General features: G+C 26.6%; 3 protein-coding genes across 3 annotated transcripts; 1 reads left to right on the top strand and 2 right to left on the bottom strand.

Moving 5' to 3' along the window:
- The first annotated feature begins 333 nt into the window (after window positions 1-333).
- On the top strand, window positions 334-27,278 carry LOC132936962 (E3 ubiquitin-protein ligase RNF185-like). Its single transcript, XM_061003776.1, has 7 exons — window positions 334-470; window positions 569-758; window positions 8,916-9,177; window positions 25,867-26,092; window positions 26,502-26,614; window positions 26,698-26,862; window positions 26,954-27,278. Exons 4-7 carry the CDS (start codon window positions 25,943-25,945, stop codon window positions 27,042-27,044), a joined length of 519 nt encoding a protein of 172 aa, XP_060859759.1. The 5' UTR covers window positions 334-470; window positions 569-758; window positions 8,916-9,177; window positions 25,867-25,942; the 3' UTR covers window positions 27,045-27,278.
- On the bottom strand, window positions 966-2,540 carry LOC132935235 (uncharacterized). Its single transcript, XM_061001717.1, has 3 exons — window positions 1,759-2,540; window positions 1,231-1,560; window positions 966-1,014 (listed from the first exon to the last, which is right to left on the bottom strand). Exons 1-3 carry the CDS (start codon window positions 2,538-2,540, stop codon window positions 966-968), a joined length of 1,161 nt encoding a protein of 386 aa, XP_060857700.1.
- Window positions 2,713-4,078, bottom strand: LOC132935226 (uncharacterized). The gene is made up of 4 exons (XM_061001705.1): window positions 3,991-4,078; window positions 3,816-3,914; window positions 3,270-3,626; window positions 2,713-3,203 (listed from the first exon to the last, which is right to left on the bottom strand). The coding sequence occupies exons 1-4, from the start codon at window positions 4,076-4,078 to the stop codon at window positions 2,713-2,715; spliced, it is 1,035 nt and encodes a 344-aa protein (XP_060857688.1).
- Window positions 27,279-27,670: the final 392 nt, after the last annotated feature.

Genomic DNA, 27,670 nt, shown 5'->3' with positions numbered 1-27,670 from the left:
CTGCAGGTATATAATATTAGCATAGCGTTATATTTTGTAATAGTTGATTATAGTCGGAAATCGTCGATTGTATTTATATTTATGGATTCGAAATAAGTAGGTACCCTAACCTATTGTACCGAGGTAAAGTCTACAACAGACTACAGCTTATTTCATGTTTTGACATTGTTTGTGCGTGAACTGTTTATATTGACAACATTTAGTATTATTTTTATTTTCTTCGTGTGTTGGTAGCAATGTACTTCGTGAACCGACAACAGTTGTTTGTTCGTCATTATCAACAAAACATTTATTATCAAAATAGTGTTTTCCGCTCGTTTAGTTAGTTTCGGTTTAACGCTATGCAACAAGTACAATTTTACTATTGGCGAGCTCAATAACTCACTTTCGCCTTCATGATTTTGTTGTCCACTCGAGTTTCAGTGGAGTTTATCGGTTCTATTGCGGTTCCTGTATTGTTCGTCGTCAAGGTAGAAATTCACGTTTGCGCACATTTTTACAATATTGTTTTTTGGTAAATATCGTTCAAACAATCACACATTCATGTTATTTATATAATATTTTCAAGTTCTAGGATGTCTTTTCTCAATTTGTCGACATTCATGTTTGTGATGTACATGTGTTACCGGCTAATGTGTCGTTTGTGGACCGCGCTGATATGTTAGCGATGTTTGCCGTGTGTGTACGAGATCACACCTGTATATTTTTACTGTATTAAATATTACGACTTGATCCACGCCAACCATAGCCTCATTCGGGTAAGTTATACACCACATATTTATCATTATTTTACCTATACACAATCAGAGGCGGTTTGAAATTTTTCAGTTGGTGGTTCAAGAATAGTTAAAACCACCCGCCCACCCACCAAAAAGTCACACTGCAAAACCTTACTTAATTTTATCATTTTTATTTTTTACTATTATTATTTATACTAAAATTTGCTAATTTTGATAGTTGATATATTAAGTACCGAATTCTAAATAGCCAAGTAAGCAACTTGATATTACAAACCTAAAGATATAAGATAAAATTAGTTTAATTTAGTATTCTAGTGGACAGCATGTTGCATGATTAATTAACTTTAAATTAATCATGGGGCATTGTATTTCATTGTTTTCTTTAATAAGTAGGTAGGTATATACTTAACATTTTTTTTTTTATTAAAACATTTTAATACAATTAATGAAAGTCAATATACTTACATCATTTTTTAAGTGTAAACAATACATAAATGCTTTTTGCAAAACACTGGAAGTTGAAGCAAATTTATTAATAGCATCTTCAATTGATACTTCTATATCAGGGTTACAAGAAATTAACATTAAATTATCTAACCTTTTTTCTCCAACAGTAGAGCGTAATTTTGTTTTAATGAGTTTAAGCTTGGAAAAACATCGTTCTGCAGTTTCTGATATTGGTAGCAAAGTACAAATCCCCTTATAAGCCATGAATAAATTTGGAAAAGCTGACACCATTCCCATTTTACACAGTGCAGAGTATATGGCAGTTACATGTATTGTTTCTTCGGAATCATCACTGTCAGTATCATTTTGATCACTTTAATCATTTGTATTAATTGTATGTTTAGAATGTTTAGATTGCATTTTTATGTCATTTGCTGTAGCACTATTCATAAAGTTTTTATAATTAGAAGCAAATAATTCATATTCTACATTTAAACCAATTTTGTTAATTCTATCTGCAGACAACCAGTTTACCAAGTAATCAAATTTATTTGGGGAGACTTTGTTTAACTCTAAGCGTTCAGGTAGTAGTAATGAAAATTCTTTGAAGATATTTTCAGAACCACTAAATCTATCATCTAGTTTAGATAAAATTACATCCAATGAACATCTATAAACTTCACATACATAGCGGTAATTTGCTGAAGTTATTCTTTCATCACTACTTATTTCTCCACTCATTCTTTTCTTGTGAGATGTACGCACCTCTGCTAAATCATGTTCCTCTAAGTCTTGTGCTTCACAAAATAATTTTGTTTCTGTAAATAGGTTCTCATATACAGATTCAGTTTTCATTGCTCGTAAATCTTGTATTTGTTGTCGAGTCACTTTAATTAAATGTATTGCTTGAATGAAATCGATGGCAGGATTTTGTAAATAATTTGATAAAGGTGTAGTAATTGAGAATATATTGCGCATCATATGCATTGTAAGAACAAATTTAAAAGAATTAAGTTGCTTTAAAAAACTATTAGCAAAATGTCTGTTTTTTTTGTCAGTTTCTTCAAGGCTAATTTTTTTTAATGTTAAAATAATTGATTTATAAGTCATTTGTATAACTTCTAAAGAACGGTCATGGTATGTCCATCTCGTAGCAGAAAAACTTTTTAACCTACGAATACGTTGGTTTTTATATAATTGTTTTTGAAACTCTACATATGTTGCGGTTCTCTTTCTGGCACCTAAAAATGTTACCAAACTACTAATTGTACCAAAAAAGTCTTGTGCACATTCAGTTGCTTCACAACAATCAACAACCGCTAAATTTAGTGCAATGTGCACTTTTATTTTCATTTTGTATTAATGAGCGTAATCCTTTTACAGCTCCTTGCATATTAGATGCCCCATTATAAGCTTGTCCAATCAGATCATGCCTCCAATTTAAATTATATTTGTCACATACTTTACAAAATAACTCATACATCCCATTTCCAGTTGAATCTACTGTTTCATCAACACAAATTAATCACTCTTTTATAAGCCCATCGTTTGTACAATATCTCAATACAAAAGCAAATTGGTCGAGCTTTGACACATCCGTTGTAGAGTCCAGTATAAGTGAATACATTCCAGCCGCTTTCACTTCCTTTAAAATAGTTTCACGGATCGATTCAGCAATACAGTTGAGCATAGAATTTTGTGATGATTTAGATAGAAATGTCAATCTTTGTTTTTTTGTTGATGATTTAATATTTTCCAAGTGTGTAGCTAAAATTGTATGATGTTTGGCCAAAACGTTGACCCAATCTAGAAATTTTTCACTTTTACCATTAGTTAAACACTCAGTATGGCCTCTGAATGCATCATTATGTTTGGATAAACATAACACTATATCCATTAATACATGCACAACTGCTCTATTCATTGCAACATGCTTATTATTAGAATTCATTAACTGAATATCAACACGATTATTATTTATGTACATTATTTTATTTAATTCAGCTTCTAAGTGATCTTTACAAGTTTCATGTAAATGAATTTGACCATATAAACCACCTTAATGTCCCCATGAATTGCAACCTGTAGTGACAAAAGAGTTTTTTTGAGCTCTAATAGAACCAAACAGTTTGCATGTCCAGCAATAAATTCTATTCATTGAAGACGAGTATGTAATCCACGATCGATGTTCAGACTTTCCATTAACCAACTTTGTATAATATGATGTTGAAAACGAACGTGGTGGATTTGATTCATCTTTAGGAAATTTACCATTGGGTAAATCGGTAGCAACTGGTTGGCATGGACCCATTTCTAATTGAATTAACTTCAATCCAGGTGTGATTGATTTATTCATAAATAAAACTGGTTCATTTTTAAACATTGGCGAAACTGATTGTAAATTATTAACAGATTCATAGATATCAGGAGACTCAACATCTAAAATTATACAATATTATTAGTTAGGTATCATAATAGTTGTATATCGTTTAGTTTCACTAAGCTCTTTCAATATCCACAAAATTGAATTTATATATTTTTATTTACTAACTGTCTGACTATTATAATTTAAAATGTTTATTAATTCTTAAAGAATATAATTTATAAATACTATAACTATAAACATACCTGTTTTGTCAGGAACACAAAGTACCGTATATTCATTTAATTTCTCCTTATCTCCTACATAAGTGTTTAAATATTTAGTTCCATCACAGCTACTTGCATCTAATACATTTAAAATTACCATTAACTATCAAAATTATTAAATATAATATATTGTCAAGTAAACAGATAATCATACTAGGTTCTTTTTCAAAGCTAGGTAAAACCAGTAAATTCTTTCTCTCTGGCTCCTCTTCCATATTATCAACAAGACATTCTAGTTCCATACAACTTTAAGGATCTGGTTTCAATAGGGACACTATAAGTAATAGTTTATTAGATAATTAAAGATCTTAATAACTTATTGACATTAATTTAAAATTATAGGAAAAAAACATTCAGAGTTGCATATTTGTTTTGTCAGAACTCAGTATAGCTGGTAAATTCGGTTTCCCTGGATCTTGGTTATCTACATTTGAATATTCAACTTTCATACTGCTATCGGGATCTGGTTCTTTTAGACACACTATATATAACAGTTACAAATTGTTATTATTTATGAATAATAAATATAGTTATATTAGGTCATAAGCCATTAGGTACCATTAGGTATGTGAATAAATACCTTTATACATAAACCATATTTCATGTAGGGTACCTATTTTAGAATACATATTTTGATATTCATAAATTTAACAATAAATGAGAAAAATTTTTATTTGATTTTTAAGTGACCATATAACTCAGTAAATAAAAATTATAAATTTACTTTATGTTCTTAACATAATTCTGAACTAAGTACATAATATAACTATGGTTAAGGTTAATACATTTTTATTAACTAAATTTAATAGGTAAGTACTAGAAAAATAGAATTTATTTCAGTCATTCAGAAAATTTGTAAACTAAAATTTAAATATTTAAAAAAAAATTACAATTATAAATTAGACACTTACCTGAGGTACAAGGTTTATTTGTTTTAATAAAAAAATTTAATGTGTCCAGGCTTTTATTAGCCCCTTTAAATTTAATTTTGCATGAATTAACATGCCTATTCCAGTTTGTGGAGTTAATTTTTTTTAAATCCCGTTCACGTCCACAATGTGAGCACTTCATATTAAAGATATTACAAAATGAACCAACAATATTGCGGACCGTAGTAAAATAATTTTAACAATTCAGTATTCACTAAAATAACGTCCACAACGGCACAACGCCTGACAAGTGACTGAATTACAGAAAATAGGAAAAGCAGGATTTAACAGTAACGATAATAATTGTTAAATTCATATCATGTTATACTATTTGTATATATTTTATAGTATTTTTGTAAATCAATAAATCATACGACAACATACATACATACACACACACACACACACATTTTCAGCCGATGCTCTGCACGAAATTCTATTTTTATCTCACTGATATAGTAATATGACTATTCATTATATATTCCCATTTATATTTAATCTTGATTATAAATTCTAGTATTGTTATTAATGATAGTTGAACTATTGAAATACGATTTCGTTATTAATTTTATCGCGAATCAGCGAAACGGCCGAAACGTTGGTAGTTGGGTATTTGATAATCGGGATTCGGATTATTACTTTATTAGTTACTAGGTACTTTACTAGTAGTTCCGATATATAATTATAATTATTTTTTTTTTGGTTTAAACCAAAGTCAGTTAAAATTTAAACAATATATAATATATATTATAATATTACCTATATAGTAATATTATCATCAATAAAATAATTTTTAGAATTTGCCTATAATATAAAAATGTCATGAATTAGAAAGAAATTCGATAATAATGATAATTCTAACATAGGATTAATTGCGATTTGCACATAATCAAATAATATCTTATTATTGCATACAAAACGTGACTTTATTTTCGTCATAACTTATAGAGCTGTTTATAAGTTAATCGTTAATCTATGTTATTCAGTCTTTAATGATTGTACTTATTTGTTCGTTGTTGCTAACATTGACATGGCTATCAAATTACCATTTTTCATATTACCACCGGTTACCAAGACCAAGTACCTACCCATCTATTAAAATGACACCCACCCCAAACTTTTTGGTGGTTCAGTGAACCACAAAATGCATGATCAAGCCACCTATGTACACAATTTGTCATACGTGACCATACTGGTAAATATTATTAGTATTGTTTGTAAAAACCTTGTATATTTTATTACATTTTTGTATGTAACAGAGTTACAACACCAGCTGATAGATTGATTTATTATTATTATTATTATTATTATTATTATCATTAGCTGTCTATGGCTCATATTAAAAATATTACTTTAAATAATACAATAAAATTGTTGTTAAAACTACATTTTTTTTTAAACTGAAATTATGTTAAATTACCAAATACATTTTTAACAACAAATGTGTAATTGTAAAGGTTTTAAAGTTATTAAAATAAAAGTTATTTTAAATAAAATACCAAACTTCAAAAAGTACTATAAGTTTTATAATTTTAAACTTTTTAAGTATTAGCCTATGTTTAGTTTAGTTCCAAAAAAGTGTTACAGAATTATTTGAATAGATTTGTTATCAAAAAAATTAAATATATTTATGATAAGCTTCTAAATATACCTATCTATTGCCTACATAATAATTATGTTAAAAGTGTTATAAATTTTAACTATATTTCAATATTTGTTTAAAAATAATAGTATAATGACTTCTCATTTATTGAATTTTTTCATAACATAAATACTGCTTAACCAGTAACCGTTTCGTTACTTTCGTTATATTAACCTAATTATATATTATAACAATATATTTGTATAAAATATAATACATACCGTGAAACTTCCATATTACCAAGTCTCGCGAGGCATAAAAAAATACGTTATATAGAGAATTTTGTTAAATAGAATTGAATAAATTTGGTTCTAATTTGGTTTGGTTCTCAAAAATTTTTCGTTAAACTGTAATTGTTGTTAAATGGAATTTTGAATTATATGGAAGTTTTACTGTATTATAATATACAATATATACCTATATTAAAAGATTTCATTTAATTTTGATTTTTGTTTTGTATAATTATTCCATATCATAATTACTAATTAATATTTTTTTTTATCATTGCCCTATAGTTGAAAACAATAACTGTAGGTAATAAATGTGATAATATAATCTACCTATATTACCAACCAGTATTAAATTAGGATTAGATAAGTTCACCTGGAAGCTAAAATATATTCTATAATATTTCAGATTTTTAATGTGATCAGTGATGTTGATGACCTAAAAAACACACAAAAATGCCCTAAAAAAAATGCAAAAAAGCCCTAAAAAAAAGTGCGAAAATGCCCTAAAAACTTCAAAAAATGACCTTAAAAATTATCTAAAATACTAATTAAGTAAGTGAAAAAACTTATTTATAAATAATAATTTTTATTAGAGATATGGGTATAAATAAATTTCAATATTAAAAATAAATTAAAAAGTAAAATATAAATAAAAAAAAATAATATTAAAAATATTTTTATTATTAGTGTTGGGATGTTGATGTTATAATAATATTCATATTGCATTGTTGCATTGTACAATTAATATGTGTCTGATGTTATCAAACAAAAGATGACAACGTCGATCAGTTAATACATTTTTGTATGATGAAAAACTTCTTTCAACATCAACGGACGTTATGGGTGCATACTTGAAGTAGGTCATGTCATCAGTAGTTAAATCTTCTGGAATATCTTCTCCTCTTGCGCTTTTGCCATCTAGCATTTCAGAGATGTTAGTTACAATTTTAAATCCATTATTCTTTAAAATGACATTCTCCATTTTGGTTGCTATTGTTTGTCCGATTTTATTTGGAGCTTTTTGGATTAAAGACTCAATTTTTTTTATGCATTTAATTGACTCTGATAATAACATCCCAGACGTCTCTAACTGAGTTATTTCCGAAAGTATAAATCCAAAGTTAGATTTTAAATAAATTAAATTTGTTTCCAAACTTGGGTTTAACACTTGTTCTATTGCGTCTTTAATTGCGACTGAATCATTTTTGTCTAATTCCAGAATCACTTTTTTTATATCAGATAAATGCTCATAATAATAATTTGCTGCATTTATCCATGTTCCCCAGCGCGTGAGTACGGGTTCAGGTGGCAAAGAAATTCCGGGAGCAATAGTTTTAAAAATTTCTACTCGATATGGCGCTTTCAGAAATACTTTTTTAACATTTGATATAAGTTTATTTATATCTTGAAAATTTGTCCTAATTTCTTCAGCCACTCTATGAACCGCATGTGCCATGCAAGTTACGTGTATCATTTTGGAATATAGGTTTTGTATAACTTTTCCTGCTTTTACCATGTATGGAGCTGCGTCAGATAAAAAAAGTAAAACGTTGTCATGTTTAATACCAAGAGGCCATAGTATAAACATAGATTTATCAAACATTTTGGCGATTGTTGAAGTCCAAATCCAAAGTTAGATTTTAATAAATTAAATTTGTTTCCAAACTTGGATGTAACATTTGCCCTAAAATCTATAATTTGTGAAAAAATGCCCCACATTGTATAAAAAGTACGAAAAATGCCCTAAAAGATGAAAAAATGACTTGAAAATGTTGAAAATTGACGTTAAAAAACAAAAAAAATGCATTTATAGCTAAAAATGCAAAAAATGCAAAATAAAATTAGAATATTTTGCATCAAGGGAGCATGAAACAAATTTTTAGCTAGGATAGCATTGTACAGAATAAAAGGAAAAAAAATGCAAAAGTCATCAACATCCTAACTCTAGTGATCACTAATCACTAAATACATATTTCAACTGTTTTTAACAACTTTACAATAAGCAGTTTAAAATTTAAAATTTGAGTAAAATACAGTAGTCAATTAGGCAAGTATACAACGAGCTCAATAATCAAATTAAAGGAATATATAATAAGGAACAACATTCATTATTAATGATTCTGTTTTTCCTTTTAAATTTTTCCATTTATTATGAAAAATAATTTCGAATGCCATGTTGTTGTTACTCGACGCCATTGGGGCACGAAAAAATATTTTTATTTTTGGTTTGATGTTCATTGCCATTAAGGCCCTAATATTTTTGTGTATTTCTTTCTAGTTGATTGTCGCTATTGCGGAACAAACTTTCAGTGCTAGCGTCAGAAATATACAACATTATTGTCATCGCCTCCTAAACTCAAACTACCCGTAATCCAGCACCTGAGGTCAAACAATCAGCGTAAGTCCGCCAACACCCTAAAGGAGTTGTGTGAGAGGCCGCCAATGTCGTCGAGTGAATCCACCAGCACCAGTCGAGCATTGAGTTGACGTCTGCATAAGTCTGCTAACACCTTAAGGAGGGTGTGTGAGGGGCTAAACAGGTTCTCGAGAGTGTGGCGATTGCACATGCCTTAGATTTAAATAGATTAAGATAATTTTAAGAACGCCTCCAAAATTATTGTCCTTGTACCCTGTGGTCATTGCACCAGATCGGATCGGCCAGAGGCCCCCCCGTCCCCATAACTAAACTGTATACTGTTCTACTTCCCATTATCAATAACCTCCTATTCCTCCTTGTTGTCGTATGCCAGGTTGCCGATCCGTGGCAAGCCGGCGTGCAATTGCCTATCTGCAGCATTTTAGGCGTTAGGTAACCTAAATTGTATTTATATAATTAAACATTTTTTTTAAATCCTTATTGATAAAATTACAAACTTATATACTTAATAGGTATATAATAAGTGGTATAACATTAATATTTAAAACTGATTATATAAAACTTAAATTTTATTATAATAGTGCAGAAATTAAATTGCCTAAAAATCATTAATATTTGAATTTAATAATTATGGGCAAAATTTATGTATGTCTTAATAATAGTATTTAAATAAGTAGTTAAAGTCATTGGTATTACTTTGGAGAACTCATATTTTATAACAATAAACATGTTTTCAATAAGTTCATGAAAATCTGCAGCCCTTTCTCCCAGTTCATTTGGATATTCGCATACCTGTAATTTAAAAAAATAATTCTTTTTAACTCCATACCAAAATGAGTACTATGCAATTAATTTAGAACTACTTATTGCAATTAATTTAGAACTACTTATTACAATTAATATTTTTTTATCATAATTCTATTGATTCTACCACATATCAATTTAAAAAATGTATCTTTATTTGTATGTAGAAGTTAATACAGTGTCGAGGGTGGTTAATTAACATTGACAAACAGATCAAGTATTTAGAAATTCTATATTACTGTAAAGGTAATTCGCCACAAGTTAACCTACTCGTTATACAACTTCAGGATCATGGTTTACTGACGACTAACCGGACTGTATGTTATTGTAACCACAACAACTTGACAATAAGACTAATAACAATAGTAACAACATAATAAGCCAATAGAACTAATAATAATACAAATAATCCCACATTTATATTAGATTCACAATAAAATATATTTAAAAAATAATTAGTTATTGAGGACAATCGGTTTTAAAAATGTATGAAGCTTATAGCTAAAGAATCACACATTTTTTTGTAAACAACTTGTTTTATAATTTAGATTAATACCAATTTCTTCACAAATTTCTTTTGCAGCTATAACAGAATTTTCAAATCCTGTTTGTCTAAATGATTTAAAAATAATTAAAAGACTACAACATATTAGTTGAGATGTCTATATCAATATTTTGACCTTGCAAACTTTTGCTAACAACATTCATTTCTACTTAAGTCTAAAATACTATACCGTATTGTTAAACTGAGAGCAAATTGAAATGTGCTGATTTAATTTGCCAATGGCTGAGCTTCACTCTTTGTCATTGTGTCATTTGCTTCTCTTGACACTTATTCCAAGGTGTCTATGATATTTGATAGCTGATACCGAAGGGCTTTTAAACTATTTACTCGACTTTCCCACTTTCTGACCACTTTTTTACAGTTAAAAACTTTTTGAGTTATTTTAATTGTAATATCGAATGAATTATTGACATTATCGGTTGTTATTGTTGACCGAAGTGTATTGTATTTATATCGGTATATTTCATAATGTAATGTAGCCTCCCAGATAGCATTTTTGTAATGATAATATTTCATTGATATCATATATTCATTATAAAAATAATGTTTGAAGATAAACATCAATAAATTATCAAATAATTATTTTGTGAAATAATATTATAAAAGAATTAATAATGTGACATCAAAAACGAAATAATAAAATAATATTCAGAATATGTTATCATTATGTTATTAATTATGAATTGTTTAAAATTAAAATTCTATTTTGAATATATCAATACTATAACATTATTAATGAAATAATAAAATAATATTTTAAATATATTATCATTATGTTATTAATGATGAATTGTTTTATTATTTTTTGAATATGTTAATAATGTGAGTATGTGACATCATTAATGATATAATATAATATTATTCCGAAAATATGATCATAATATTATTAAAATCAAAATAATTATTTTACGTTTCAGAATAATATATACTATAATCAAAAAATTCTGTAAATCTATTATTTTCTTTTTTATTAAGTTTTAATATAAAGTTTAACTTTATAATATAATATATATATTATTTACCTACATCATAGGTGGTATACTTAGTAATTTATTTATTTATTTAATCATAATAACGGACGTGATACCGTACTTTTTATAGGTTTGTCAGTCGTCATAAACACAACTTATATGATATACAAATGCTCACATTATAATGACATTATCATTTTCCATGGCTCAAAATAAAAAAAATATAGTTTTCACGTTTTCGGATCGTAAATGTAATATGATTTAATGTTTCATCATGATGTATACAGTATACCCTAACCTATACATCCAAACGTTACTCGATTTTTTTCGTTTATAACGCATTGTTTTTACATTTTTAAACATTATTTAAATTGTTTGTTTTCTATTTAACGTTATAAATAAAATATAAATTGGAAATTTTTTTAAAGTAAATTCTACTATCATTTTTTAAACAATTATAATTATTATTCCATATAATACCTATACGGCTATAACCATAATATTATATTGATGTAAAAACTAGAATTCATATTATATTATAATATATATATATATATATATATATGTAGGTTTGGTTTTGTTATTACAAGATCAATTATATTGTCAAGAGGTTTATTGAAATCTTTATCAATTAAAGAAGATGATTCATTGTTGTTAAAATCGGAAATGTCATATGATGAAGTATTTTCAAGTCTAGTTTCTATTATCTCCAGTCTTTGGGCCATATCTCTTTGGTTATTTACTGATCACTTTAATTCAAATTTTAAAAATGATAGCCTCTGAAGCACTTCTTTTTCAATTTTTGTTGTTCCTGAACACAATAAAAATAATAATATTAATAATATCGATTTACATATTTTTAAACTGTTAGGTATTATTTCGCATGTACAAATATATTTATTATTAGTGATAAAAAATTAATTAATACTGAAAAATAATAAAATGTTGTAGGCATATATTATATAGCAGGTTATATATATAATTGAATTTGTCATAGTATCTCATAAATATTAATTAATTTAATAACTATAATAACATATTGCATAAAATATATAAGATAACCATAACTTAAATTGTGCACAATTATATTAATAATATAAATAATTTAATATATTAAATACAATAAAATAAAAATCCAGTTTAACATGCTTATTTTAGTATAGTTTTGTAATTTATTTGACAGAACCCTGTAGATATTCAAAATGTAGAGTAATAATAAATGTAAGATTTAATTTACTATAACTATATTTATATGGCATATTATATTATATATTATCATAATTCATAGCTAAAATCAAGTAATGGGATCTTTGGTGATTGTAAGAAATAAAACTATAGTTATATGAAGGTTTCATTTCAATATTACTATATCCTATACTTGACTCAATACGCATTAACTAAAATAAATGGTTAACTATTATTTATTATTATATGCAGTTAATGTATTAAGTAATAATGAAATGGATGTTATACATTTGATATTATTTTATTTATTACACTAACCCTTTGAAACTGATACAGAATTACAAATTTCTTGTGTTCTGGTTGATTGTAATAGTTTCTATAGTTACGGTTCTATAGTTTCATATTAGTAATTTAATTTCAATTTTCGGAATCACATAATATAACTATAACTATAACATATGTTATGTTGTAAACTATGATGGAAATATTATGCTTCTTTTAAACTATTGTGTTATATATATATATATTATGATGATTAATGGATCTATATAATATATTATATATATAATAAACAGTGATTAATTTTTTAAAACCTGCGATTACTGTTTCATGTTTAAGTTTTTATTATAACGTGAGAACTATTCATTTTTATAAACAACGATTTAGTAAAAATTATATCAAAGTTATTGGACTTCCATATTTTGATCTGATCTATTAAATTTCTTAGATTAATGCGCGTGTACCAATTAATTGTAGTGAAATATACTATCATTATAAATATACTATAATATGAACATCTATTATTTTATTGTCGACTACTAAGCATATTAATATCTTATATTATAATCGCTATTATATTACTATTTATTATTATTATAAGGAAGATTAAAATAAAATTATACTTTTTAAAGATATATTTTTTTATGAAATTTATTGTTAAATTTTAAGTTGCATTTTATATGAGATTTGCATTGAAAATAATATATATTTTATTTGATGAATAAAAAATAAAAATTAAATAATAATTATAAATATTGAATAGATTATGATTATTAACAAAAAATAAATATTAATAAAGTTAAGTTATTTAATGTTACATTATAACAGGGGTGGCCACTATTCTTAATTTTGGGAGCCACAAATTTAAGAAGCTAATTTTAAGCGAGTCTCATTGTTAAAAGACGTTTATAAAATGAATATTAAATATTAAATAATATTACATTTTATTAGACATTTATTTATTTATAGAAATATCTTAGTGCCGTAAAAAACAGACTCAAGAGCCACATGTGGCTCGCGAACATTGTTGTGGCCACCCCTACATCATAAGATACATTTAATTTCCAATTACTACTGGAATGAATAGAAAAAATATGAGTAGAAAATAAAGATAGAATGTCAATAACAAAGATTGAATAAATTATAAGTTTTTAGATTTATTCAATTTTTAATCATCTTTAAAAATTAAATATTATCAAGCTAATATTTATTCATAACTATACAATATTTTGGTTACAGGTTAATAAATAAAATATTTTATCAATAATTAATTAACTTTTAAATTTAAACATCTTAAATCCAATTCAAATTCAATATTTATACAATTTGTTTTGATTGACAAATGCTGTGTGGGAATTAGGAAATAATTAATAATAATTTAAGGAATTATGTACCTAACATCAATTGTCTTTATATAAAGACATCAATAGATATGAGCTCTCGAAGCTATGATTTGTAATACCCATTTATTAGGTACTCATTAGTTATAACCAGGGTTCGGGACTTATAACTCTAAAAAGCACTAAAATATGTGCTTATATATGACCCAATAAACTTAAAAATATGCACTAAAAAATTTAAAAAAAAATCAAAAATCATTAACAAAAATGATTTATTTGATATAATATGTATTAATAAATAGGTATATATAATATATTAATTTTTTTATATTTAAAAAAATAAAAAATAAAAAAATTTGTAATTTAAATCTTAGTGCCTTTGTGATTGCATTGAACTATTAGATGCAAAAAATATGCAAAAACCCCCAAAATATGCAAAAATATGTAAAATAAAATTTCATATTTTAATTCTCTGTACTACAAAACGTATTTGTAGATCACTCTGCTATGTTTTACATCACCTATGATGGATATGCAAATGCTATAAGTCCCGAACCCTGGTTATAACTTATTATTTATTAATTTATATATTAATTTATTTTATAATGTAATAATTTTATCACAAAAATACTTACCTACCTATACTGGTGTATTATACATTTATACATTATTAGTTCATACCATAGTTATCAGATTCAAATAATGATTATAAACTCTTCTTTATGACAATTATTTGTCTAACACAAATATTAAATCTCCTTCAGAATTACTAAATACACTTAAAGAAATATATATTAAGTATAATACTGCTATCCCTTTATTTGCACATGTTGAGCGGCTTTTTAGTGCTGGTGGACAGTTACTAAACAAGAGAAGATGATCAATGGCAGATCAAAATTTTGAAATGACATTGTTATTAAAATTAAATAGATATTTTTAATAATAATATAGTAGTTTTTTATAATTTTTAAATGATTGAGTAATTTATTTTTTGAATTATAAATGTAACAATACCGAATACAGTACCTAAGCACATTCACGCTAAAATTTAAATTTAAATGAACTCAGAGTGAAATATGCATGATATGTATCTTTATGCATAGGTATATTAGTATCCAAGTGATTAACACGTCTTATTAGTAGGGCTCGGATTTTGTAGCAAAATAAATACTTAAAAAAGCATTTTAAGTAGCCAAAAAAAGCCAAAAAAAGCATTTATTAATTTAATTCTAAAAAAGCAAATTTCAATTACACATAAAATTAAATATTAAAAAAGGAATTCACAACCATATATTTAGTCAAGTTACTTTCATTGAAACTCATTCTATTGAGTGCTAATATATTTTTATACATAGAAAAAGACCTTTTCACGTCAACCGATGTAATCAGTGCATATTTCATATAAACTAAATTATTTGAATCATACTGTTCCACATTTACGTTTAGTGCAGTGCCATTATGAATACTATTAACTTTTTGAAGTTCTGCCTATCCATTATTTTTTGAAAAAACACGATTGCACTTTTCTAAAATCAATTTCGCTACTTCGCCATTTGCTTCCTCTAACTTTTGTTTTGCTTCTAACACAATACCTATACTTTTTGCCAAGGTTTCGCCTAAAAAATAATAATATATAAATACAGCAAATACTTGAAACAAAAATAAAATAAAAAATACCTCTTTTTTCTAATTGTGTAATTGCATGTGGTAAAAATCCAAAATTTGTTGTAATGTAGACGAGATTTGAATGTAGAGATTGATCTTTTATAAGCTCTTTTACAACATTCACACACTGGGCATTCTCGTTGAATTTTTCAACTGCACTTTTTATTTCATTTAAATATGTGCAATAATATTCGACTGCTGTAATCCATGTACCCCAACGAGTAGTGATTGGTTTAGGTGGATTTGGAATATCCGGACATTTTTCATTTAAAATAGCGATCCGTTTTGGACATTTCAGAAATGTTTTTTTCATCTTAGCAATCAGACGATCAACTTTTGGGAAATGTGCACGCACTTCTTCACACACATTATGGAGGGCATGAGCTAAGCATGTCACATGCAAAGCTTTTGGATACAGTGTTTGAATACAGCGGCCAGCTTTTTTCATATACGGCGCGGCATCCGAAACAAATAATAAAATGTCCTCGTGATTAACATTATTTGGCCATAAAATATGCATAAATTTGTCAAATAATTGAAAAATAGTACTATGGTTCACTTTGTCTAAATATTCTGTGTGAATAAGATAAGTTTTACCAACATCTTGTGGTTTCAAAATACCAATAATGACATTAGCTACATTACGTTGCACACTGTCAATTGTTTCATTTATGCAAACCCATATTTTTTGGCCATTCACAGCATCGCGTATTTTAGTTATCGTATTAGTGTAGCAAGAATCGAAGTATCCTTTTCGTAAAGTTGATTCATTTGGAATAGTTTTATTGCAATATTTTGAAAGAAATGACCGAAAATGTTCGTTGTTTAATTTGTTTAGGGGGGTATTCGCCGCTACAAATGCGGAACATAGGTCAGCATTAAAATCAGACTTACAGAATTGTTGAATGAATGGCTGAACTGCATTATGTTTTTCAGCTTCAAGTTTTTTCAATGCTTCTTTGTGTTTTTCTCTGCCAATATGTTGTTGAACGTTATATTTTTTATCCGAATTTATTTTGACTTCACACAATTTACAAAATATAATATTTCCGTCAGTCATAAGCACATTTTCACTGAATTCTCTTACGATTTTTTTTAATTTTAAATTTAAATTTTTAACTTTTGGCATTTTGACGATTAAAGAAATTATTTAGAACACTATACGTTTATACCTCACTGATTGTCGATTGATATTTACCGGCCAACTAAAGTATTAGCACGTGCTATAAAAATACGTAGGTATAATTCAGATAATTTTCGCTTTCATTGAGTCGTAAATACAACTATAGATAATTGTAGATAAAACTATTTCGGCACAATAACGACAGTTATTTTATCAGTCATATATTTATTACTGGTTTTTTCACTGGTTTTATAATTTCTGGTAATACTAATATGGTCCAAGACGTATAATATACATAGAAATAAGCTAAGTTTTCAAGAAAAATATATAAAAATCAAGAAAAAATAACCAAATAGAGGAAAAGCAATAAAAAGCAGATTTTATGGAAAAAAGCAAAAAAAAAAAAAAAAAGTTTACTTCATTAATATCAGAACGATTCAAAACGTATTTATATAAAAGAATTATCTTTCTATCACACTTCCCTCAAAAGAAGCATTTGCTACAAAATCCGAGCCCTACTTATTAGTTATTTTGATACCTATTCAATGCATTTTTTTTTTTATTATTATTAACTTAACTTGTTAATTGAAGGTAAGTTAATTTAACATTATTTGTTAACTTAACTTTTAACTTAATTTTAAAACCTAACCTAACCTAACCTAACATGGTTGTGTGTAGATTAGACCTCTGGAAAGAAGATAGGCTAATTTAAAAAGTGTTAAATTTGTTTTTTTTTTATTCGTCGGATTTATTTCGCGTTAGGCTTTTGTATTAATTGATTATATTAATCCTCCGTGGGTGGAATTAAGTAAAAATGACAAACTTGGTACAATTTTTATACTTTAGAGTTAAATCATACACTTACGTACAAACAGCACGGGGTCCGCGATCTACCGCAGGTAGATTGCCTACCTGTTAAAATGCTGCTGCGAATCAGAATTTTTATTCCGGGCAACAGAAAAGTTAGGATAAATTGTGAATACCATACACCATACACCGAATATTAAATAACGAATTGAACAAAGTTTGAGTCTTATAGAATTGGTACATTTAACGGGCAACGAAGTGCCAGCGGGATCAGCTAGTATAATAATATATCCAGGAAAACATTTTTTATATTATAAAACTATATTAATATAACTATGGGCATAAATAATGCTCTATTTGCCGACGATGCCACCATCTACTGCAAACCTTCGTATACTCAGATAATCACCACTGCACTCCAAAAACATTTCCATAAAATTTCATTATGGTGTCAAAAATGGAGAATACTTATAAGCCCATCAAAAAGCCAAGCAGAATTTTTTTCCCTACTAGAACACACACACCTCAATCAGTTAGGTTCAACAACGAGCCAATAGCATGGAAATCGTCGGTAAAATATTTAGGCGTTATTCTTGGTAAGAAACTTAGCTGGTGGCCTCATCTATCCAATAAGCATACTAACACAAACGCTTAGGAGTTCTCTTTTCAATAATAAATCAACTATTAATAAAAGATGCTCACTTATTAGTTATTATATATAAGCAAGTACTGAGACCTTTTATCTTATATGCATGTCCTATATGGGGCAGTTGCACTAAAAGCCACTTCAACAAAATACAAACATAAGAAAACAAAAAACTCCGCATAATAACAGATGCTGCTTGGTTTGAACGCAACAAAGCCCTGCATAATGACTTGTAAATCCCTAATATTGATAAACACATAAACCCTATAGCAAACATTTAAAGACACTTGTATCAACTTTTCTTAGATTTAAAAAGAACATTTTTCATGTATTACTAACTCCAAGAAGTTTTGTAAATTTACGCTTAACTTTTTTTTTTTGATTTCCACTAACAAAACTTATTAGGAACCTTGTATACAATTTTCAAGTTTTTTGACCTGGGCAAACAATTTATTATTGACAATAATTTAAAAAAAACTAAAGAAGTCGAAATGTTCTTATGTCTATAGGTACATAACCAACCTAGTTCAAAAAAATTAAATATTTTGAAAATTGTATGATTTATAGAAATGTCATAATAAAACATTTGGTGAAAATCTCACGAATCTACTGTTATCTTAAGTCACACCAAAAATAAAAATCGATTTTTTCTTAATTTTTTTATTTTTATTGTTTATTAAGAAACATACTGGGAATTTTTACTTTTGACTCCCCCCTCTCCTCTCTCTTAATAACAACTAGATTTACTTTCCTACTAGAAAATTTGTTGAAGTTGAAAATCGAAGCATTTTAACAGTTCAAAACGGTTTCGTCAGACACAAAGTTAATAAATAAAAAAAATACACATCATTATAAAATTAATACATTCAGATCTAATATAAATAATCATGACTAATAATTAGTGTAAATTATTAATTATATAAAATTTAAATCTAAAATAAATTTGCAAAATATCTATATAATCAAACGTCATATAATTTTTGCAGTACAATTTTTATAGTAAATTATACCATATCAAAATATTTCTGATTTTCAAGTTTAAATTTTTTTTGTATTTAAATGTTATTAGTAAGGCTCGGAAGTTAATGTATTTGCATGCTATTTTTTGGATTGTTCAAAACTAGAATTTCAGTTAAACACTTCAAGAAAATCATCAAAAGTGCATATTTTTGCATATTTCTTAATATTACCATTTTTTAAAGCATAATTTATGATAGTGAAAATTCTAAATTTGTACTAAATATTATTTTAAAAATAAAAACTTATAATTGAATATTCATAATTTCTTATGAAACAAATAATTTGATGTAATATAATTATAGTTTATTTAACCTACATAATTATAATTAAACGGTGTGTCTACTTATATTAACATTTACCCATTTATTCTATTGAACATAACATAAATAAAATTATCTCAGTAATAGATGTGCATTTTTGTGTATTTTTAAAAAAAATTTTATTGCTATTTATAGAGAAAAAAATTAAAAAAAGGTGGGTAAGTGGATGTCGCTTTACTGTACAGTAGGATACAAGTGGGTCACTGTAATGGATGATGTTAATATTGAATTCAATGATAAAATATCGTTGTATAAGAAAAAACGATTCTGAGCGAAAACGGTCAGTCAGCCTATTAGATATTAGATATTAGATATTACCAAGTATATTTGATGATAAAATTGTGAGTAAAATAGTTAATATATAACCTATCTACATGGAGCCTTGTTTTAAATTTTCGATCCTTAGCTATAAAAGTTGAACATTTTATAAATTTTTAACTACAAAATAATTATTAAATTTTAAATTTGATTAATTTCGTCAAAATTTGAACTTAAAATGCTTATAAAAAAAAATTGTGCATATGTATTTTTAATTTTTTTCAACAGCTATAGTAACAATATATCAGGAGCCTTGGATTAAAATTTCACGTTTTTCTACCCAACAAATAAAATTTTATTGGTATTTATAGAAAATAAAATTACAAAAAAATTAAAAACTGACAATGTTCTTAAACAGCTCAAAAAGAGTCAAATTATTTTCAAAATTTTACCGTGTATAGAAAATGCTAATATAAACATTCAGTGAAATTTTTAAGTATCTACTGTCATACGTTTTTTATTACAACAAAATAAGAAAATCGTTACACGAGAAATTGAGTGAATATCAAATGTCGTAAAAATATGATTTTCAAACGCTCATAAAATTTGACTTTCTTGTAGACATTTTTTTTTTTGATAAAGGTAGACAAACTTATGAATAATCTTGTATTACATTTTCAAATCTTAGATTTAAAAAGAAAAATTGTTATGAATTCTTAACTCAAAATAATTTGCTAATATTCGTGATTTTTCCGTATTTTGTCGAGATTTGAACTTTAAATGTTTATAAATAAAAACTGTAACTAAGGATTTTTAATATCTTTCTAATATCATAGTAACAATATAGTAGAAGTTTTCACTTCATAAATTAATGTAAGTCCAGTATATAATATTATATTAATTATATTAATTCTGGATACCTAATAGGTACCTATAATTATATGCTAGCGATATATGATATCAGTATTTCCCAATCTTGTGGGGGGAAGGGGGGGGGGGTGGTGAGCACATTGCTAGCGAGGCGTAAGCAGTCATCAAATTTGTACTTTTAAATTATTTTAGATATATTGGGAAAAAAGTTAAGTTAGGTTAAAGTATATATAAAAAAAAGTTCATCGATCTTTTTTAATTTATAAGGGAGGGAACATAAGATTATTGAAAATATACAAAGGGGTTGAATAAATTATATATATAAAGTACAGTGTATACTATATATTATATGGTAGGTATACTAAAGGTATTTTATATATAATTATACATTTATATAGTACCTAGATAATCATAATTATTGTAATGTTTTATAATATTTCTTTTATTGTGGTTTAAAACCTACCTATTATAATTAGTTTTTGTTTATATTAAATGTTTCAGTACAATTAATATTTCATTGCATTTCATATAGCTATATTGATCAGTATTATATTGTGGTCAGTTGTACATTTTTTTGTTTATGCCGCCCATTCGGTATATGCCCCGGAAAACTGTGGGATTTCTAGCGGGGCTAATTTTACAATTGAACTAGCGTTGGTCCAGAACACATCAAAGTCATTGTAAGTTTAAGGGATCTTAACTAAATATTCATATTTAAAAAGTAGATCTTTACTAAGAGCTTTAACAGCATAAAATCAACCACGGTTTACACATGTAATAATTGACTTGACATAAATATTGTTAAGAAACATATTTATTCTCTGTGTCATTATTAGAGATGAAAAAAAAATCATCATCGTATGTCAAATATTTTTAAAGTTATCGATGTTTTTTTTATTTTAAGCGTAACTTGGGACACCATCTTTTTAATTCATCGGTTTTTTTATTCAATATAATTATGTTTCTTATCATAGGGCAGTAGATGTACATAGCGTATTTTTTTTATTTGACTTTATATTACCTTACTTACTTGTTTTAAGTTGAATATTCAAAATTACAATTTAGAAAATCGTATCTACTTCTGACACTATTCACTACCTAAGCACATTCACGCTAAAATTTAAATTTAAATGAACTCAGAGTGAAATATGCATGATATGTATCTTTATGCATAGGTATATTAGTATCCAAGTGATTAACACGTCTTATTAGTTATTTTGATACCTATTCAATGCATTTTTTTTTTTTTATTATTATTAACTTAACTTGTTAATTGAAGGTAAGTTAATTTAACATTATTTGTTAACTTAATTGAAAAAAAATACTTAACTTAACTTATAACGAGTTAAAAAATATCATTCACTTGCTCAGCCTTGATATTTTGTAAGTATTATAAATTATAGCTATAATAATTATAACGCTGCAATAGCAGTAAAGCTATACAAGATACAACAATGTAATATGCTCTAAAATGGGGAATATATTATGGATATAAATATATAATAATTCATATTATATTCTGAGCGGAGCGATGAATGTACCTATTGATTTTGTAATGTGTTTTTTATTTTTTTAAATTTTTAAATTTTTCACTTGTGTTTGTGTATGTGACAAGTAGTCGAAATATTGCTTCGATTTTCAACATCAGTATCTTGTTCGATGGGAAAGTGAATCTAGTTCAGGGATTCCCGAAAGGTGGTCCGCGGAACCCCGGGGTTCCGTGGAAGGGCCTCAAGGGTTCCGCGTACCGTCCAAAAATTAAACAAAACTTTAATAAAAACAGGCACTTAGTTACATTGTATTTCTTTGTACAGTAAATGTTTTTTAATACATTAAATAATTGTTTTTCATTTATATTTGTTCTTTCTTTTCATATCAAACATAAAAATATAAAACTACTAAGTCATAATTTTATGTTATCAAACTAGGGTTCCGCAAAAAAATGTATAATCGATTAGGGTTCCGTGGCAAAAAAAAATTGGGAACCGCTGATCTAGTTGGTACATTGTATGGGGAAGTAAAAAATCCCATATTCCCATTAATGTTCAAAAGCGCCGAAAAAAAAAAAAAATTAAGGAAACCCGGGAATTTTTACGCTAAATAGGTTTTTGACAAAATCGATTTTGGTTTTTTGTGTAACTAAAACAAATGACCATACTTAGTTATCTAATATAACTAATCTTTATCTTATAGTTACTATAAATGTATTTTACGTTGGTTAGGTTACGTTGGTATCTAGCAGTTAATTATCGGGTTTGTATACCTACTAATTTTCATATTAAAAATATACTAATTCAATTACTGAATATAGTGAATAAATAAGTAATAAATAATAATATTTGCCCGACACTCGATAATTCAAAACATTCCAACTATTTCGATTAATTCGAGATCTAGAGAGCAATTCGATTTTTTACTCCTATCAGAACTATTCGATTATTTTACTCATAAGTAATCGAAATTATTTGATTGTTTGATTATTTTTATCATAATCGAAAAAGCCCATCACTACTTATAATCACTTAATGTTTCAGATAGGTTAAATAAATTGTTTATAATAAGGTAATCTTAAACATTTTATTTTATTTTTTGTACATTTTAATTACATTCTACTTATATCAGAAGTATAATAGTAGGATTAAGGATCAATTGGGCCCCGAGACACCATACACTTAGTGGGCCCCCTTTCAACTTTAACTTCAAAATTATTGTATCATTACATATTAACTGAGTTAACCTATAATTAAATTAACTTTTAACTTTTAACTTTTTGTTATTGATGCATATTAACTTAACTTAACTGAGTTAAAAAAAATCATTAACTTTCCCAGCCTTGCATTTTATGATGGCTTGAAATTTATAAATGCTTTCTTTTATAGTTTTATGAACTTTAAATCAATACAAAAATGATTATATATATATATTTATTAGACATTTTTGGTCATGCTTTTTCTTTTTGCTTTTTTAAAAACTAAATATGCTTCATTTTTGCATTTTTAAAACAATTTTGTACTGTTATTTATTATGCTTTAAAATCCGAGCCCTAGTAATAAGTATTTGATATTTTGGTCACGACTGTCAATACGACTGTTTTGTTGAGCCCATGTCTTTATTTTATATTGCTATAACTATTGGCTATATTTGGATTTATATCATGTCCTAATAAAGTAATACATTATGTATACACATATAGGTTATATGAAATAATTTAGTAACCTATTTAACGTAATGAATGGGACTTTTTTAAAAACTAAAACCAATCGTAAAATACATTACTATATCGAATATAATCTAGAAACATTGAAATATTATCAGTCATGTATTGTAATCACTAATTTGTATTACTATTCTTAAACTTATATTATGTTCTGTGGATGATCCGATATCTATGATGGATAACATACGAATAATGAATCGTTGTTTAAACTTTGGAAACTAACTTCTTCAAACAACATTTACTGTATTATCTAGATTAGGTAATTTATGACTTATGTAGAACTTAATGCTTCAATAAAAATAAAAATTTATGGAGGGGATAATTTTAATATTGGAGTGGCTAAATACCTCCAAGTCCCTTTACTCCAATTTTTCCTATTTCAAATGGAGCAGTAGGGCATGGGGCTATAAGATACGAGTTTGGTCTTTTCGTATTAAAGTTATGTTATACATTTGGACTGCGGTCCTGTAGTCTTTTTGACAACATATCTAAAATATTATTATCTTATTTGACATTTTAGGATAACGACAAAATATATCTAAGTAGTCGTGTCTTAATTAGTATTATGCTTTTCGTCCAATAATCACTTTTATTATTTTTCAAAATGTCATTAGCTTTACTATAATGGAACGTCTGTGGTATATTATATTATAATATTATTTAGAAACTACATTTTAATGACGGTGATTAAAATATAATGATTACAAGAGAATGTTGATGGTTTCATACGACAGTTAAATATTTTATTATATTGATTGTACTTTGTACATACCATTGTTGTTTCGTTAATCAGACAGGAAATATATGTAAAAATTCCGATACCACGCTAGACCATATTGTAAATACGATAATATTATCCATGAGTCATTACCGCCACCACGTATCTCATTAGCTGAGAAATTTCAATTTGGTTTAGTTCACCTTTGACATCTAGAAACAACACGTCTCCTTCTTCTCGTCTCTTATATTTTGTAAGTATATACATTTAAAATAATTTAAATTGTTCGTTAAGTTAGTTTCTGAATTTTATAATATTTAGGTATTCTATTATTCTAAACATATTTTCTTGTCGTACATTAGTATACTTAATAATTTTGTCTAGCGGTCAAATTATCGATAAATATTTTTCAAATTGTGTTTTTTGGGTACTTCAGAACTTTGTATCTGATATTTAACTTCTCGTAAATATATTTTTTTTATTGGTCTAGAGCCCGGCAACAATGGCCATTAGCTATTATGGGGATTACTGTTTTTACGTTTCCGGATAGGTTTTTGCCATGCCTGATCGCCGGTCAGGGGATGGCGGCCTCTCTTTCTAGACAGTTGCCTGCCAAGAGAGAGGAGCCACCCGTGGTCGAGATTCAAACCGGCGACTGCACGTTTCGGAACCGACGCCCTAATCCGCTCGGCCACTCCGTCCCCCATAAATATTATTGTACATTAAGTTATGCAAAAATAAATTATGCCAATAGACTGACAAATAATAAATATATTTTGACTTGTCCGCTATTAATTTTAAAATATAATTTCAATGCTGTTAATTTTTTCTTTATGTTTTATTGAAAATAGATTTTGACATTTGTAAAACCTAGTTTATTTAGTATCGTTCCAAATTAATTTACATAATTTCTCACAGTAAAAACGCAGTTTATAGGGGCAACGAAACAAAAATAATAAATTGTTTTTCCCACAAAACATATTATAAAAGAGGCAAAATAATTTTAATTATTTTTAAAGTTAAAATTGGACTACATACTAAAAGTATGTTTATTTTTTTTCCAGCTAATTGGTTTACTATACATTGTAGTGGAGTTGTCATCTAGGGCGAAGAAGAAATATCAATTACTAATCATAAATAATGGACATTCTTAATAACGGACCTACTGCAGGATGCCCTTTAACACCAGATTCACGATGTTCAATTTGTTTGGATGATTTAACCAATAATTGTTATACAAATGCATGTTTTCATTTGTTCTGTTTTGACTGTTTACAACGATGGTCAGATGTAAGTTTAGTTAAACCTTAATAATTATTAATTGTTGAATCTATGTAATCATATTGTAAAAAAAAAGGCTTAGATATAAATTGACTTCTACTATACGGTTTGTGTTGGAATACATATTGTTCTTTTCTAATTATAAATATGAAAGTTAAGTCAATTTTATTTGCTAAGACATTTCCTTTAATTATTACTACTATATTTTATTTTAATGAACATTGAAATAAAACACAGGTAATTTAAATTTCTACAAAAGGGTCCAATAATAGTTTAAAAACTAAGATGACTGAATTGTATTTCTTGTTTAAAGTCTTAACTTAGTACGTCCAAAAAAATCTAATATAATTTATATATAAAACAGTTAATTAAACGGTCTTAATTAATAATGTTATGTTTTTACACATTTATTATGTAGTCTGAACCAACTTGTCCATTATGTAAGAAAACATTTAATTATATTTATCATTCATTTGGTGATCTGGGCATCCATGAGACATACACTATTCCTATAATAGCCAGAACACCAGGGTAAGAAATACAGTATTACATAACATTGTTTTATTAAAGTGTTTAAATGTACAATAATTGTATTACAATGTTTGTTTTTCTAGTCCAATTCCAAGAAGTCCAAGAAGTCCAAGTCCAGATAACATACGGCAATTTAGTGAAATGTCAAATGGTAACAGATCTAGTTTTGAATCTGAAGATGGTGGTTTACCTCGTATATCATTTCCATCTCAAGTAAGAAGAGGTTCATTAGATCGACCAATTGACAGGTAAGAAAATTATTGTTAATAAATTTTGGGTATATATAAAGGTGTATAATTTTATTTTTTTGTTTCATTGGATTGATATAATTTATTTAAGGAGACGAAGAATATCTAGTATGGAATCTGAATATGCTGATTTACCTCGAATATCATTTCAATCTCAAGTAGGAAGAGGGAGTCCTAATTGATCAGATGATCAAGAATCCATATTTTGCTACTCAAGGTTCTCAAATAGCTCATATAAAATCTCGAGATATTAAGAAAAAAATGAAAAAAAATAAAAATATATCTATGATTCATAATCTCAAAACCCAGTACCAACAGAAATCTTTCATATCCAGGATCATCTTCCACTTCAGAAGAAACATATATACAATTATGATTTCATTTTATATTTTCTTATTAAATAATGTATGTATATATGCGTGTGTTGTGCCTTAACATACAAAGAAATGTATGATAATCTTTATGCGTTATATAAAATGAAGATTTCATCAAGTATTTGGTAAAATAATAAAATTTTCACAATAAAATGGTGTTGAGTATACAATTAATTTTTCGAATATATTGTGTACCTATTAATATATCCTTACATGTTATAAATTATACAACATTTAATTAATTTGTGTATATTTTCAGTATAATTTTATATTTTAATGATTTGAGTAATTTAATTAATTGACTAAATAAGTATTTAATTTGATGTAATTTTATTTTAATTTTTTTAAATAAATGTGGTCAATAATTTAAAATTAATTTATGTGATAAATGATAAATAAAATTATTTGTGCTTTTTTTTATTTTATTTTATTTT

Source organism: Metopolophium dirhodum, chromosome 1, assembly GCF_019925205.1.
Source record: "Metopolophium dirhodum isolate CAU chromosome 1, ASM1992520v1, whole genome shotgun sequence".
NCBI classification, from domain to species: domain Eukaryota; kingdom Metazoa; phylum Arthropoda; class Insecta; order Hemiptera; family Aphididae; genus Metopolophium; species Metopolophium dirhodum.
The sequence above is the reverse complement of the archived record's forward strand: the minus strand, read 5'-3'. Positions and strand labels throughout refer to the sequence as shown.

What these genes read in the sequence shown, in the direction of transcription:
- LOC132935235 (XM_061001717.1), bottom strand. Translation starts at nt 2,540, where the DNA reads ATGAAAATAAAAGTGCACATTGCACTAAATTTAGCGGTTGTTGATTGT. An exon ending in CTACTACCTGAACGCTTAGA is followed by an intron (nt 1,561 to 1,758) that starts GTTAAACAAAGT and finishes AAATGATTAAAG; the next exon opens with TGATCAAAATGATACTGACA. An exon ending in GTTTTGCAAAAAGCATTTAT is followed by an intron (nt 1,015 to 1,230) that starts GTATTGTTTACA and finishes TTATATCTTTAG; the next exon opens with GTTTGTAATATCAAGTTGCT.
- LOC132935226 (XM_061001705.1), bottom strand. Translation starts at nt 4,078, where the DNA reads ATGGAACTAGAATGTCTTGTTGATAATATGGAAGAGGAGCCAGAGAGA. An exon ending in TAGCTTTGAAAAAGAACCTA is followed by an intron (nt 3,915 to 3,990) that starts GTATGATTATCT and finishes TAAATGTATTAG; the next exon opens with ATGCAAGTAGCTGTGATGGA. An exon ending in TTGTGTTCCTGACAAAACAG is followed by an intron (nt 3,627 to 3,815) that starts GTATGTTTATAG and finishes GTATAATTTTAG; the next exon opens with ATGTTGAGTCTCCTGATATC.
- LOC132936962 (XM_061003776.1), top strand. Translation starts at nt 25,943, where the DNA reads ATGGACATTCTTAATAACGGACCTACTGCAGGATGCCCTTTAACACCA. An exon ending in GTTTACAACGATGGTCAGAT is followed by an intron (nt 26,093 to 26,501) that starts GTAAGTTTAGTT and finishes TTTATTATGTAG; the next exon opens with TCTGAACCAACTTGTCCATT. An exon ending in TTAGATCGACCAATTGACAG is followed by an intron (nt 26,863 to 26,953) that starts GTAAGAAAATTA and finishes AATTTATTTAAG; the next exon opens with GAGACGAAGAATATCTAGTA.